The sequence below is a fragment of the Brienomyrus brachyistius genome, chromosome 8, assembly GCF_023856365.1.
Source record: "Brienomyrus brachyistius isolate T26 chromosome 8, BBRACH_0.4, whole genome shotgun sequence".
NCBI classification, from domain to species: domain Eukaryota; kingdom Metazoa; phylum Chordata; class Actinopteri; order Osteoglossiformes; family Mormyridae; genus Brienomyrus; species Brienomyrus brachyistius.
In genome coordinates, this window is record NC_064540.1 from 22,050,656 (window position 1) to 22,067,122 (window position 16,467).

The following is a 16,467-nucleotide window of genomic DNA, read 5'->3' on the forward strand; positions in this document are numbered from 1 at the left end:
TTTGTCTGTATTTTTAAATAGCTTTCCAAGTTTTTTTATATATTGCCATGTAATTTTTCAAGTCACGATTAGAATATCTCTCATACTAATTACTATAAACCTTCAAATATTTGAAAACCCGAATACATTTAAGAGTTTTTCATACAGCACAAATTGAACTGCGGGTAGCCAGTAGGGGGAAAGTTTACCGCCAGGGTCAGCCCAACTGTTGCCGAGGTCCTAAGTGGGGTGCGGGGCGGGGGGGGGGGGGGGGCACCCTAGTGGCCACTGGACCTTAAGCAGCTGCTTGTCCTGCTTAAGTTTTAAGCTGCCATTGACCGCCAGGACTTTGCGACCAGAGTTTTTAGGCTGTGGGAGTTCATATTGTACTGATTACTTCAGCTAGGAGCGGAAGCTACACCGAAGAGCAGAGAGCATGGAAATGTTGGGGCTGCACAGGCCTTTCGGTGAATGTGAAGCCATCGTGAAATCTTCCCCTCTGGGCTTTTCTGCGGATTGGCAGATTGGAACTGTCATAATTTTATCTCTTATTTTGGTGAAGGAATTACAACGGCGGCTGGACCATCCCCTAATCCTGACTCGCCGTGGACGAATCCAACATCTGCCTGAAATTACTCGGGAGATGAATGTTTCCGTGCGCCCGGCTTGAATGATACTGCCGGGTGTTTATTTTCTTTGCCCGCCAAGTCGTTTCGATGTATGTGCTGAGGAAACCGCATCCGCACAGACCCGCACAATCGCGCTAATACATTGTCTTCTCACGTCGCAGCGGTTAGCTACCGCCGGGTGTGGTGGTGAGTGTGCCTCGGACTCCACGGCTCGCAGACGAACTCCTGTTCGTCCATCTTCATCCGTCTTAAAGCGCAGAAGGCTGTCTGTGTTTCCGGATCAGCACCGCAAGGCTTTAAAATGCTAATCGTTAGCAGTGTCAGAACGCGCGGTTTCGTTTGTTAGACCGCACTGGCCATCCGGCGATCAGAATTGGGCGAGAACGCGAGCCCACAGAGCCAGCCCTGCTTCCCGGGAGTGTTGGAATCGGATCAGTCGGAGGAGATTTTGACAGACAGGGGCTGCAGCTCACCGATGCTGGGGAGGGTCCCACTGGGATACAGGGACTGGGGAGAAAGGCGGACGAGTGTCTGCGGGGAGAGTGGGGAGGCCTAGCACACATACAAGGCTCTCCTGCGATGGAGGGAGCTTTTCAGGTGGAGTAGTACAGCTTTTATATTCCAGGCAGGCAGGAGGGAGAATTTTTCAGCCCCCATATTGGCACCTGTGGCACAAAGCAAAGAGGGACCCACTGGGAATGCGGAGGACCGGCTTATGCGGAGCAGGCGATGCCCAGCTACAGTGTGATCACACAGGTACTGCTTATGTCACTGCAATATCCCCCCTCCCCTGGAAAATGAGCAACACCATTGTAGAAAAACACACGCTCACCATGGAGGAACAAGTGAAAAAAAAATCATCTCAGCATCAAACAAAACAATGACAAACTGTTAACTGTGCTTAGCGTGGAATATTCCAGCACGGAGGTTTAAGGTTCATATTTCATGACACTTAAGCTGAAGCATTTTTCAGTTGGGTTTTTCTAAAAGGTTGTGTGCCTTGGTAAAGAAATGACTAATGAATAAAGTAGGCAAAAATACTTAAAAAAATCTATCAACAAACTTTATTTTAGACAGTGAAGACTAAGGAGACTGGTTGGTGTTAAGGGGCAATAAACATGAAACATGAGAGTCTGTAAAAAAAAATAAAAAACAGGCACAATATTGCTTCTCCCCAAACGGAACTGCACCGGGAAGCACAGCGTTGTTCGGAACTTAAACACCTTAATACTGTCACTAATTCACTCGGCCCATTACTGGGCTGCAAATCCAGGCCTCCTGCTGGGAAAGGCAGCAAAAACAGCCGTGGCCATTGGAACGCTGAGCCTGCACGGGGGGGGGTAGTAGAGTATTGCTGATAAACACCTTTAATTCTGGCACAGCTTATTAAACCCCCCCCCCCCACCGGGCTGTGTTGGTACTGCGTTCTTTCTCGTGTTGCGCCGTCTGTCTTCGCCTCTCCCCTGCAGACACGGTCCGCTCCCCCCCCCCCCCCCCCCCCGCTTCCCCCTTTTCTCCGCCGGCTCCCGGGTCACAGACATGTAGCTCCTTGACTGCAGAAGAGATCGATTTGCTAACCGACTGGGCAGACAGGTGCAGCGCTGGGATCAAGGCCAGGCAGCAATTTAGCTTAAGTACTGCAAAGCGTCTTCCACCCGGAGGTGTCTATTGGACCCCATCGGCCGCCAAAGCAATCAAGCTAAGAATCTCCGGAAGGACGTCGACATGGGGACAGCCTCCACGTGTCGTGTGTGACAACATTACTAACACTGCAAGTTCTCTTCCAGACAGGAGTTTAGTGGTCCGGAGCAGACGGTGTTAATGAACTCTATTAATTAGATGGAACCAGTGGGGGCTGGCAGATTTTCCAGTGAGAAACGCTTTTGGGACAGTTTTAGCCAGATTCCGATTTATACGCTTCATTTTGGGTTAGCTGCTGCATCTTAATGTCAGCCGTTTAAGAAATCGCTCTCGTTCGTGTTACTTCAACACAGATCTCCAGGCCAATAGTAGTTTAATATTATTATTATTATTTGTTTTTATAAACAATCATCAATCCAGAACTGTAAAGATATCAAACATACACAGATAAATAACACAATAATTGCTGTTACAAATGGCATGAAAATGATTTTACATCCACATTCCCATAAGTCCACGCATGGACATTTATAATAGTCATTAACCACCAAAAATTATTTACAGGAAAAATACATAACTATAGTATCAGGGGCTGCTGCAGCTCCTGGGCTCTCAGACTGACCCAGTCCAATAAGTTCTGGGCTTTAATTACCCAATTCTGGGGATGTAGCCAGTGTGGCATGAGACAGTACCTTCCAAAGAGCAACCAAACGTGTCATTTCACAGCATCCAAAGAAAGCCATTTAATACTCTAACAATAACCTTTTGACTTACAAAAGGCTCCTTTTTGTTCAGTGTGTGCTGCTGTCTGCTCCTTGCGGAGGAGAATCTGTGTTTCGCTTCAGCCTGGATTTCGGATCGATCCTCTGCGGAGTGAGGGAGCACAAAGGCCCCCTCCGGGTGACTCGAGTCGCTCTGCTGATAATTACAGCCGCCCTGACAGGTTAATTGCATGGTGATGCTCTTTGCTTGAGCGTTGTGGTGGGTGGGGAGGCCTGCGGAGGAGAAGCCTCTGGCCTAACATCAAGCTGGGCACAAACCTCTCCTTCTCCTCCTCCAGCAGCTCTCATGAAGTGATGTTCCTCAGAACTTCTAGAGCCCAGCTTTATTTAAACATCGCACATATTATTCTCAGCCATTTAATTCTCACCTTGGTGTAATGAGACACCGAGCTACCCAGTCCATCACTGAAACAGAGGCTCTGCTTCTCTGAGATCTTATTAGTGGAAGGGTTGCAATTAGGAGAAACGAGGCCTCAGATTACGGGCTGATTCACATTCAAGATGTAGGACAGTGACCTCTGCTGGTGACCTTTGATCAAGGCGTTCTTCATATGCCCCCAAAGGGAGATAAGCGGAACTGTGCCGTTCGTTTGTATTTCATTCCCCCTCTGTCACAGTTCTTTGTGATGTCAGGTTACGGTTTGAGGTCTGAAAAGTGCATAACTGGTTTTTCTAGACCTATCATACGTCTGCTTTTCTAGACCAATCATACATCTAGTTCCTGCTCCAAAAACTTACGGCATCACCGGCCCTTCTGTGGTTACATGGGGGAAAAAGTGGAAAATCAGACCCAAGACACTAAGGCAATGCTCGACCGTAATGACGTTTGATCCATGCATTTCCAAAGTTTTCCAGAAGACACAGAAAGGGCACGTCTACATGATTTCCATCATAACCATCACAGGCAAAGGGGCCTGAGGTTGGCCCTGGGAACCAGTTGACTTTTGGGCATCACCATAAGGCACAGCTTGGATGGGGAGCTTGGCATTCAACTGGCTCGTCTGCAGCTGGAGTCCGGTCAGATTGGCATCCCGGCCTTCTGCTGAGTTCATGCTCACCTTTGAGGGAGCTGGACGGCATGGAGTCTGACCGATTGGCAGATAGTTGAGAAGAGGATCCAATCAGAAGGCGAGCGGGAACTGCCAAACCATGAGCATACACTCAGCTGCCTCACTGGCGCCCTCTGGAGGCTCTTCCCCCAGGCGTCGGTAGCCCCGTCCACCAGAGAAAACTGCTATGGAGAGCACCCTGTCCTTTGGGGTCTCGTCCCTGCTGGGCAGTCGGCTACGTGCCCAGACCCCGCGGCCGTCGCTCAGCCCGTAGATGGTGCCGTCCTCTGGCTCATGTTCCGGGGACTGGGCCTGGGATGGGTCTCGACCAATGGCAACCGAGGTCCTGCCAGTTAGTGGCTTCCCTGGCAGGCCTGAGGTGGAGCGCAGGCGGTAGCGCAGCATGACCTCGGCGGGCTCGGCCCGGTCATCCACCCAGCCGTCTCGGAAGGAGTCCCGGCTCAGCAGCTCCGAAGGCAGGGAGCTGGAGGCGGCCACCAGGAAGTTCACCGGGCCGCAGTGGGCGTTCAGAGACGTCATACCCTTCCCTGAAACAGCCAGAGCCTTGTCACATAGCAAACCGAGACTACATTAGGTCTGATCTCAGCCCAGTCGTGGGTAAATATGGGTTAGAAAGTACAGCATCAAGGCTTCTGATTCTCACGCACCACCCCTTGGAAATTACTATTATTATTGTTATTTTTCTCATATTTTACTCTCTATTTTCACACAAGTGTAGGTCACCGATGAGGCCCCCACCCCCGGAAGCGTGCTCACCTCTTATGATGGGAATGCCCTCCAGTCTGGGCACGGGCAGCGTGATGATGATGCCCAGAGAAGTGCCCACCCACAGCAGCCCCTGACACACCATCAGGCTCGTGACCCGATCGCCCGCCTGCCCTGCGGAGGGAAAGGTGAAGGAGGAAACGAGGTGCTTGGTGGGTTTGGATGCAGATACAGAGACACCCGCTATTGCAAACACAGCCTTGCAGACCATCAACCAATTAACCCGAAGTCCCACTTAGCCCCACCCACTTTCAGGCTCCTCCTCTCCCACATGCCAACCCAACCCCCAATTCTTTTCATCCATCATCTGCTATTGCCAAGCCATGCGGAATTCCATGCCACATTCCTCTCTGCCAATATGGTTTGTTTGTGGAGATTAAAACCCCATGCATGACAAATGCACTCCCAGCATTCTCGATCAGCACCATTTAGCAGAACACTAACTGCCATTTATCGTCCCACGTCCTCCATTCCGCCGCCAGTGAATATAGGGAACCGTTTGATTATTGACCGAGGGCAGCTCATCAGAAGCGCTTTGCTGAACATTATTTTTATCCACCTGTTCTGTCCTGCAACCTCCACCGTCACAGTGCCACATGACAGCCGCATGACAGCCGCATGACAGCCACATGACAGCCGCATGCCTCCTTAGCACCCGCTTCCGAACCTGCAGTGGACTGTTCCGTGTTGTGCTCTGTGAATGAGGGTCTGATCGATTAATGCGCCGACGGTCTGTGCCAGTCAGGAGGCGCCTGATCAGGGACCGCCACGGTGCTAACCACATACGGAAGTCCTCGTTAAATACAGAGGTGGCACTGCGAGATTCATAGCTGCAGACAGGAAGCCATCAGTGCATAGAACAGGCAATTAGCAGAAAGAAGAGCATCCAGTATATATATAAAGTATAAAATTGAATATGCAATATACTGTACATGTGATATACGATACATGTGATATACTATATATCTACATGATACTGTTATGCACTAGGTTACCTATCTACATGATACTGTGCTAGGTTACCTAGGACCTAACCAGATGTCTTAGAACCATAAATAGTATTTGCTGCTATATTGTTGCTGCCACAGTAGGCTAGGGTTAAGTTAAAGGTTCTAAGGTAATACGTGTATCTATTCTGGGTTGATCCACCCTATACGCAACATAGGCTGCATTCTGTGACATAACTACACGACTTTTAATATTTAACTATTTTTATTGTGAAAGAGATGCAAACTACTGTAGGTTGTTATTGGCCATTTCATAGATGAGCCATTTGATGTTCATTTATTGAATATGGAAGAGTTGACCAAATTTATTTTCTGCTGCCATATGGAGTTTGAGGGGTCTTAGTAGAATCTTGCGCCGTAACACCCAGGGCTGGTCCTGATCTATGCAGAACCCCCCCCACCTGGCAGGTGAAATCTTGGCTAAATCACAAAGAGGACAGTGTCACCCAATGCAATTTGCCTGATGCCTTTACTTCCTAAATGTCAAGGGTTTGGCTACCAAGCTACACTGACCCCAAAGAGTGTGATCCTCTCCATTCGTGAGTTAAGGGGCGTGCTTGTCATCTGCTTGGGGGGGGGGCATTAAGGTCGGGATTAAAAGCTGATCTTTAATTTCTTTCTTATCGTGGGTTTGGGAATAATGTCCAGGATCAGTCAGCAATCAGTGTTTAATAATGCCATTGGCATTCATGCGGGGTGCTTTTAAGGATTACGTCCAGTGGGTTTGAAATGAGCAAATTAGCCACGATTTTCCTGGCCTGGAAAGACTTCATTTGCTTACAGCTTTCTCTCTACAAATGGCTTCCAGGTCCCTGTATTGGATCTTTCTCGCTTTCATCCTTTCCCCACTTGTGTGTTTCTGTGCACTTGGGCAGAATGTGTGCACCGCGCAGCGTGACTTTAGAATGTTCTTCTGCTCGTCCACTTTATCGGGTTTTACATTATTCTCAAGGCCGATGAATCGGAGAAGAGGAACTGTCTGTCAATTTAGGTTTTTGTGGCCCAAAATAACTCAGTGGGGAAAAAAAAAATAATCTGCATTTCTGATGTTGGTTCATCTGTGAAGTTGAATGGAAGTGGCTGCTCTCGGTTTTCCTGGTCCCTGGATGTTGCGGAAGAACAGGACAGAAACTCCTGGCCTTCCTGTGCCTGTTTTCACGTGCAGGCACGTACGTGAGGCTCTCTGTCGATAGCAGATAACACACTGGGGTGCTCTGATAAATATTTCATCTGTCAGGAGTGCAGGAAGACAGCTGGGGTTCCGGGGTCTCGGAGAGATCTAATACGGGGAGGGGGGGGGCAGAAAGCAGGGATCATGGGCGAAATAAGGGAAGGACAATGCGGGAGGAGGGATGGGAAGCGGCATGGAGACAGAGGGACAAAAGCATACATGGGAGGGGCAAGTGGAGGAGAGACAAAGGGTGTACACTGTGTTCTGGGGACAGCAGAGCGTTTCCATGGCAACCCCCCCATCATGAAAGCTTAGTCTCCAACTGCATGGCTGCTTGAAGGCATTGATGTGCTGTTGGCTCCTTCCACTAACACAGCCACATCCTGCTCTAGTCCTTAGCGTATCGCTCATCTGTGGCCATTTCCGGGAGCTCCAGTCTTGTCGTGACTACAGAGCTCAGAGTCACACCTGCTGAAACTCCCCAGATGACTCCAGACCCCCCCTTCTCTTGCTTCCATCTCGTTCGCTCTTCCTGCCGTTTCACCCTCAAGCTGCGTCTCTGGGTCACGTGGCATAAGAGGGTTTGTTGCTCTAGCAGAACTGTTCACGAATAAGGCTTGAAGAAGCCATTTACGGAGCGAATCCCAATGACGCTAAACCAAACTGGTTTAGTTGAGGATTAATTTATCCCAGGATGAGAAATGTTTTGTGCAAATGATACATAAAGATCTTCCTGCACATTTTTCATCTATAAAACTCACAGTTTCAGTTAATCACCAAATCCCCCTTAAACACTACAGTTTCTAATTTATTCTTTTTTTAAGGGGCGGCATATTTTAGCTCATTAACACAAACACACGTATAATAAATTAGAATTTAGGGATCAGTGGTCATTGCTGACACACCACAGCACACAGTGCAACACAATGAAATGTGTCCTCTGCATTTAACCCATATGTGACAATGTGACATAGCAGGGGGCAGCTAATTCAGCGCCCGGGGAGCAGTGCTTGGGGGCGGTACCTTGCTCAGGGTACCTCAGTGGTGTCTTGCTAGTCGGGGATTCGCACCATCAATCTTGTAATTACAAGTCTGCTTCCCTAACCATTAAGACAGCACTGAAGGTACCTGTAGTTTATCAGGGTGGTGCAGGTAAGCCCAAGGTTGGGGCAAAGTCAGCAAAAGGGTTCATTTGTTCACACCTGGGGCTTGTAACCCAACCTGTCAGGCTTGGTTCTGATTCTTGTTTTCAGCCCCAGAACACACATCCACCCCCTGTTGCAACTTTTCTCAGTACCCAGTACCCCTCAGGCTAATGCCCCTTCCATTTGGTGTTCATCCCAGTTCCCCCATTCTGTTACCAACATATTACCAATCCTCCCCATCCTGTCCTCCCATCACCATTTCAAATGACTCTGTTACATATCCGGCCCCCATTAAATCTTACAGCTTGTTCAAAGTGAGGAACCAGATCGCATTCTGTAAGCCAGGATGCTGCCTTTACATGACACCCAGTCCATCCAGCCATGCATAGATAAGGAAACTTGCGAGGAGAGGACAGAAGCAATTTCTGCAATAAAAAAAAAACCTACCGGGACTCAGGAAGGCAGACGGTGTGGAGATGTTGATCTCCTGTAGAAGTGCCAGAGTCTCTGTGTGGAAGAGGCGGATGGAGGAACTCTCAGAGAAGGCCATCCAGACACCACCCCCCGCCCGGACCATTTGGGTGACGCTCATCTGTGGATCCTGGTGGGCCTCGAACCTCTGAGAGAGAGAGAGTGAGAGAGCTAAGTCACCATGGAAACATTGGAGCTGAGACGAGAATCAAGAAGTGAAAAGCAGGAGCAGAACGGGAGCAGGAGCGGTACGGGAGCAGGAGCGGAACGGGAGCAGGAGCGGAACGGGAGCAGGAGCGGAACGGGAGCAGGAACAGTGGGAAATGATGTTACCCACACGGAACAGGTTGATGGGGAGGAGGACAAAATCTGTGGATTTAAATCCCCCCCCCCCAATCACTCACTCACTCACACAAACCCAGACTCAAGCTTACAAATAGATTACAAAAACAGGCTTGTAAATTGGATAGACTTTATGGGAGCTGATTAGAAATTCATTAAAGGACCTTCAAGAAGCTGAGTGGTACTTCACGAATTTTGAAACCTGAAACAAGAAAACACACACACACATACACACACACACAGACATCAGCACCTAATCAAGCCAACACTCATAACAGTCTGGAAAGCAATCCATCACATTCCCAACGCAATGCTGCAATTAGCTACGGATCCAGGCCCCACCCGACACCCAACCAGCAACGGCAGCCGCTTCATTCACATACGGCCACTTCTGTCTGACCTTAAAAAGGCCAAAGCTGGGCCTAAGGGATATGCTGATTAAATGTTGCTTGTTATTCTTTTGCCGTTTAGTTATCCTTGAGAAATGTGTTTTCTGTGTATTCCATGAGAAGGGTTGGAAGACCCCTAGGGAAAGCAGAAAAAAAAGCCCAGCGAGATCCCTCAAAAAAATCCCTGAGCTGGGTCTCTGTCCATCCTGCTCCACCGTTGACTCCTGGATTTTTACAGCACCAAGCATCCAGGCCCCCTCAGCGAGCACTGCAAGACGGGCCGCCACCAGCATCTCCCTGCAGCCTGCGGCTAACTTAAAGCACAGAGTGTGCCCGACGGGTCAGCGAGGAAGCAATGAGGCATAGCCCGGAGGGCAGGTGGGACGCGGCCCAATGAGGCGGAAAACACTGGGGCGTGATGGTCTGTCGAGAGGTCTCTGACGCGCAGCACCAGTGCAGGCTGGGTAAAGACAGGGAGCCTCACACTGCAAGGCCCATCTATCTGCGTCTGTGCATAACATCTGTCAGTGCCTTTCCATCAGTCTATCCAGAGATCTGTCAGTGCCTTTCTATCCATCTATTTATAAATCTGTCTGTGCCTTTCCATCAGTCTATCCAGAGGTCTGTCAGTGCCTTTCTATCCATCTATTTATAAATCTGTCTGTGCCTTTCCATCAGTCTATCCAGAGATCTGTCAGTGCCTTTCCATCAATCTACCCAGAGATCTGTCAGTGCCTTTCTATCCATCTATTTATAAATCTGTCTTTGCCTTTCAATCAATCTATCTAGAGATCTGCAAGTGCCTTTCTATACAACGATTTATAGATCTGTCTGTGCCTTTCCATCCATCTATTTATAGATCTGTCTATTCCTTTCTATCCATTTACTTATAGATCTGTCAGTGCTTTTCCATCAATCTATCTAGAAATCCATCAGTGCATTTCTATGTATCTATTTATAGATCTGCCTGTGTCTTTTGAACCATCTATTTATAGAACTATCAATGCCATCCATCCATCCATCCATCCATCCATATTCTATACCCACTTGTCCCATGCAGGGTCACTGGGGTTTGGGGTGTGCCCTGTTGTATTGTCTGATTGTTTGGTCTTCCTGCAGTAAATCAGTCACTGTATCAATTAATGCACCTGTCTCTATATTAGTTTAGTTTACTCTGTCTCCATCTGTCCACCCATCTACTGTATGTCTTCCTGCCTGCCTGTCTGTCTGTCCCTGTCTGCCTCCATGTGGGGACAGATTGATTTACAGAAAGGCCTTGCGTAATGGGCCCTTCCACCGTAATGTCCCAGCCTGTCGGAGCTCCACACTCATTTTGTCATGGGGATCAGCTTGTGTGTACATGTGTGGGATCAGTGGAGGGGAGCTGTAAGCTGCCCTCAGGCAGAGTCTGACTCACCCATGGGAGCCGCACGCTATCGCCCTCTACTGTTGGGAGGGAGGCGCAAATAAAGGAAAGCGCTGCAGGGTGAGTGCCCTGCCCAAAAGAACGACAGGGAATTTGAATCCTCTCAAATAAATGCAGCTTTTCAAACTGTTTGTTTGATTCTTTATTAACTTTGTGGGTATTGCTCTCAAAGTCACGCAGAAGAGCGTCACCCATCTAAAATCACAGGCCCAGCTTGACACCAGACCATTCTGACGGCAGATACCGGGACACGACGCAGCACGTTGACACCAGTCTGCCGCTTCCACAGGACGTGACGCATCGAGTGAGAGTGCTGATGCGGCACAGATCGTTAACAAGTCAGACTTCATTAATTACCATTCTGGGGCTGTCATGCAGATGCGCATACTATCAAAAGTCCTGGGGCATGTGGGTAATTAAGAGAGCCTTCGCAGACATCTCCAGTGCAGCCTGGAAGTCTGTGCCTCACTCTTACTTTGCATTTATCCCTTCTGAAGACTCAGAGGACCTTATCGACGTATGGATTGATTTCTTTTTCTTAAAGCAGCCTCCCCCACAATAAAAAATCACGTGCTCCCATTGCCTGGTGATGCTGTCTTTGGACCGCGGTTCTGTAAATCATTTTCCGGACCAGTAAGACCATTGAAGCAAATGCCCCCCACCTCCCACTGCTCTACCTGCTTTATTCCTCACTGGAGTGACCCCTTCCTGTGGGGGCACAGAAGGTCCTCTATGGACAGGATATCCGGGCCCCAGGAGCTCCGATTACAGCCGGAAAACCTGACTGTGGAGCCGAGGTCTGACAGAAGCCAAGGCGGGGCCTCGGGCTCGCTCTCCATTGTAACAGTGCATCCATCCATCCATTTTCCAAACCGCTTATCCTACTGGGTCGCGGGGGGTCCGGAGCCTATACCGGAAGCAATGGGCACGAGGCAGGGAACAACCCAGGATGGGGGGCCATCCCATCGCAGGGCACGCTCACACACCACTCACTCACACAGGCACACCTACGGGCAATTTAGCAACTCCAATTAGCCTCAGCATGTTTTTGGACTGTGGGGGGAAACCGGAGTACCCGGAGGAAACCCCACGACGACATGGGAGAACATGCAAACTCCGCACACATGTGACCCAGGCGGAGACCCAGAGGTGTGAAGGCAACAGTGCTAACCACTGCACCACCATGCCGCCCCGTAACAGTGCATTATTATTATTATTATTATTGTTAGTCTTATTATTATTATTGTTATTATTAGTCTTATTATTATTATTAGTCCTTATTATTGCTGTTTTTGTCATTTTACTTCTTGTTATTAGTTCATGAAAAATAATAAATTGAAATTTACAGCCTGCAAAGGACAAGAAGGACAAAATCAACAAGGTTCCTAGGAACTGGGCACTCAGTGAGGGGGGCAGATATTCAGGGCTGAGAAGAGATGGGGCGGGCAATTTGTGGGGGGTGGGGTGTGTTCAGGGCTGAAGAGGGATGGGAACTCTGGGTGGGGAGGGCAGATATTCAGGCTGAGGAGAGATGGGGCATGCTCTCTGGCTGGGAGGGTACGGAGTTCACCTACTTCCGTTTCCAAGCTGGCAGTCTTGATGGTGGTCACCCAGTTGGCACTGCTAGCCCAGATCGAGTCCTCCAGCACCAGAAGGGTCTTTACTGGCTCTGGACCCACCTCAACCCGCCTGCTGGACGCAGGGTCCCCACAGCTCCTCTGAAAAGAGAGAAAACTTCTTACACAGAGATTGCATGCTGGCATGGATTGGAATGGCAAGACTTTGAAACGGGACTTTCTGTGAAAGCGAACAAAGAGCAGGTTGTAAAATGAAATAACAACAACCGAAATAAGCATGGGTTCAGTCTTCCGAACGGCTCCAGAAAAAGTCATAAATCACATTTACAATGTAGACTCAGCAAGACAATCACTCCCCCTCTGTTAGCTGGAAGGCAGAGCGAAGCCGTTTCGTTAAGGTTTAATTACCGGACACCCACCACAGTTGGCGTTGCCGGATTATAATTTGAATTATATGTTTTTTTTATTATTAACCTTCATACCATGTTAATGAAGCAAAATTATAGGAGGAAGTGCACTGAGCCATTTAATTAACATTTTGAATTGTTTATTTCTACCTTTGAAACTGAAGTAGTTTTTATTCTTGCCCCCCCCCCCCCACCCCCAACTCTACCCCAGGTTAATTGCCTGGAATAATTTAAATGTCACCCCCCCCACACACCCCCCCACCTTCCCCTGCAATCTGGACCCACTCATGCTTTTAGTAAACCTCTGTTCCGGACACTTTGGGTCCAAAAAAAATAATAATAATGCAACTGGACACAGTTAGCATTAACCGAGCCATTTAACCCACTTTCTGAAACTGCAGCACTTTCAGACACAAAAAGTCCACCCTCCCCCCACAGCCTTTTTAACTACTGCACCCCCCACCTTCACTTCCCTCGTCGCCGCTGTCATTCCCACTGTTTCTAGGCTTAATCACTCAATCTCCTGCCAATCACGATATTAGAAAGGGAACGACCCCCCCCCGGAACAGCAAAATGACAGGAATATACTGTGTATCTGCCTCCAGCAGCCCCCCTAACAGCCCCGGAATGCATCTCCTGTGACAGGCCTCGCGTTTCCTTACGTCTGTGAACTTAATTTCGGAACGCGCTGAAGCGTTCAAACGTCTCGCAGCCGCCCTAATTACACTGAAAAGGCCCGAGGACTCGCACCGTGTTCCCGAGACGTTAAGATAAGGTCATATTTATGAGCCGTGTGACTGCTCTCAGTTTCACATATTCAGCTTCAACAGTATGGGGTGTGGGACTTACTGGGACCACCAACTGGCCACCCTATCTAATGCAAGCTCGTCATCCATTTTGCTCCAAAGGAACTCACCAGTTTATCCATTTGTTACTGTTGGACATTCTATTGGAACAGTTGAGACCCCCCCCCCCCCCCCAACACCACCATTCAGCATCTAAATTAAATCAGTCATTTAGGACGGTAATTAGATTCGTTTGGCCATGCTCCTCATTTCACAGATAAATGTCTTTACAAACTTGCTCATCCGCTCGCAATGTGTCCAGCTAAAAAACAACGAGCACTCAGCAAACAGCACGTGTCACCAGGACGTTAACGCCAGCAAAGCAGTGTGCACCACATGTGTGGTTGTGATTCATAAATTCAGGTTTCACTTTTAAGGCTCTCCTTTAGTGTTTTATCCATGTCGACCCCACTGAACTTCGGCATCAAATAAATATGGAACGTGCAAGGAAAGTTCTATTACTGTCTGTTCCTATTTTTATTAAACTTTAATATAAAGAACATTACTCAAGGACTGTCTATTTGAATGAAGGTTCACTAATTGTATTTACACCCATGAAGGTCCTCATGCTAGCTGTGTATACATTATCTACTGTTATATGCGATGTAAAATCGTCAGGTTTTTGATCAGTAGTGACATCGCTTAATTTGTCTAGTGACCTAAGCTGTCAGTCCCTAATTGCGTTTATTATTATTTTTTTGGATTAATGTGCTTTAGCATCGGAATGAGGAAGATCGCAATTTCATTTACATGAACTTTCTCTCAGACACTGCAATTTTTCTTTAATACCGTCACATGGGAAAATATGCGAGTTCCCAGATAATCACCTCAAATCTGGCTGTGCGGCAAAGTGAATGTTAGTTTTTGTTACTGTCTGGAAAATTGTTTCACATGATACAACAGTGCTGTGTTTTTGTTCTGTCTGAGCTACTAATTAGCTGAGCCGAACTGAAACAGATTGCGAATTAGTGATTTAGGCAAATCCTGACAGTGAGATATTACTTTTTTAATGTTTTTGTTGCACTGTGTTTTTTCCTATGGGGAAAATTAACAAAACTAAATGTTCTTAGTAATCGATAAAGTGTTAACCAGCTGAGCAAAAAATGGATTAACACACTAATGGTTGCTTAAACTCCTCCAAAATGTGAAATTAAGTACGTAAAAGCCTGATAAATATTTGTTATATTGAATATGAATTAATACAGATTTGTTTGATGAAAACAAATAAGCCATAATAATACAAGTAACAATGTAACATGTGTTCATTTTAAGCTGAAATATGCTTTTATTTATGGATCTGTCAGTTTCTATCTCTCTCATTTAAAAAATGCCACATACAGGCAGGACAGGAGCAAATTTGGGCATATCTCGGGGGGGGGGGGGGGGGGTCCTGGAGGGATCACAGGTCCCAGACAAGACACCAGCACGTCACAAATCTGTCACTCTCACCTTTTATAAATGTGATACCCAAGCCAATCTGTCAAGTGTAATTACTCAGGAAGCTGGTTGGAACACAAGTGAGTATGACCCCAGGATCGATCAAGTGGGGGGACAGAGGCGTGCTCACCTCCATTGTTGCGGCTGTACACCCTCACTGTCCCGTCTCTCAGCCCGGCAAAGAGGAAGTTTCCCAGATGTTTCAGGCACAGTACAGGACACCTCTCAGGGGTCCTGAAGGTCAAGAGGCACTGGGTAGAAGTATCCACACTTCCGTATATGAGGATCCTGGCAAATTAAAACAAAGGTCCACACCGATTTAACAATGATAGGCAACTCATGCCACCATCCAGCACCAAATCTAAACACCAACGAATCAATGGTACATTAGCCAAAACTACCCACAGTTTAAACAAAACAGAGAATTTCACTTTTAATTCTGTACATTATATCTTTTTAATATGTGATAAAACATTTGGAAAATGCCCCTTAGCTCTTATTCCCTGTGAAAAATCTGCTCTTTAGGAGGTTTAAGATAGAACATTTCCAAATGCTAAGTGGGACTTAAAGCATGAAGTACTTCTTAATGGACAGTGTGATGCTCATTCTGCTGTCGACTTCACCAGCCTAATTATCAGCGTTACAGAGTGAAAACTGCACATCCAACGGCCCTCCCCGTTCGGAAGGCTGCGGTGCTGTTTTCAGTAAACAGCGCCTCCTCTTTGTCGTGTTTTGGGTGTACAAAGGGCCAATCAAGAGGGGGAAATTTGGGAAAGGGGTCAGAGGATCTTGAAGGGAGGTGCATACATAAAAATTTATATAAAAATGCCCAAGAACATGTTAAATCAGTCAAATGCTGCAATAAATGTTAGAAATGAAAAGAAATATTAACTTGTAGTGAAACGCTGATTTCGACAGCCTGTCTTCATGCCCGGGGATGTGTGCAAGCGGTTTGTGTGACTGGGGTGGTTAATCGCCAAGTTTAAGGGTGAGCGTCTGTGTTTGGGTGCATCTCACCTCCCATCCTGAAGTCCTGCACAAATCGTGTTTCCCACACCCGCTGGGCTTTTCCCGAAAGCTTCCTCGTCTTCCCCCTCTGTCTCCTCGGCCAGGCCAGGAACCGGGACGTATTCCAGGCAAAGCACCGGCGCCCCCAGCTGGAATGACCTGACCGGGCGAGGCGTGGTCCTATTCAAGGAGAAGATCTCGATGTGTCCTCCCTGGCCGCTGTCGGTACTGCTGGCGACCTGCGTAGTAGCGAGGCAGTGGTGACACCATACAGAACCAAACTTCTCAGCACACAACCGCAACCCCACGCACTGCAAGAGAAACCATCATCAAATTTGCAGTGCCACAGAGCACATCCAGCCCTGCAATTCATCGC

General features: G+C 47.9%; 1 protein-coding gene across 1 annotated transcript in view; it reads right to left on the reverse strand.

Annotated features, from left to right (window-relative positions):
* Positions 1 to 1,646: 1,646 nt before the first annotated feature.
* Positions 1,647 to 16,467, reverse strand: part of arhgef10la (Rho guanine nucleotide exchange factor (GEF) 10-like a) — a 72,237-nt gene continuing 57,416 nt past the window's right edge. The window contains exons 22-28 of the mRNA XM_049021683.1: positions 16,101 to 16,330; positions 15,214 to 15,371; positions 14,096 to 14,101; positions 12,392 to 12,525; positions 8,637 to 8,808; positions 4,858 to 4,980; positions 1,647 to 4,628 (exon numbers count right to left, since the gene is read on the reverse strand). Coding sequence (XP_048877640.1) covers positions 4,153 to 4,628; positions 4,858 to 4,980; positions 8,637 to 8,808; positions 12,392 to 12,525; positions 14,096 to 14,101; positions 15,214 to 15,371; positions 16,101 to 16,330 — 1,299 coding nt within the window. The 3' untranslated portion in view covers positions 1,647 to 4,152. The remainder of the gene's footprint in view (positions 4,629 to 4,857; positions 4,981 to 8,636; positions 8,809 to 12,391; positions 12,526 to 14,095; positions 14,102 to 15,213; positions 15,372 to 16,100; positions 16,331 to 16,467) is intronic.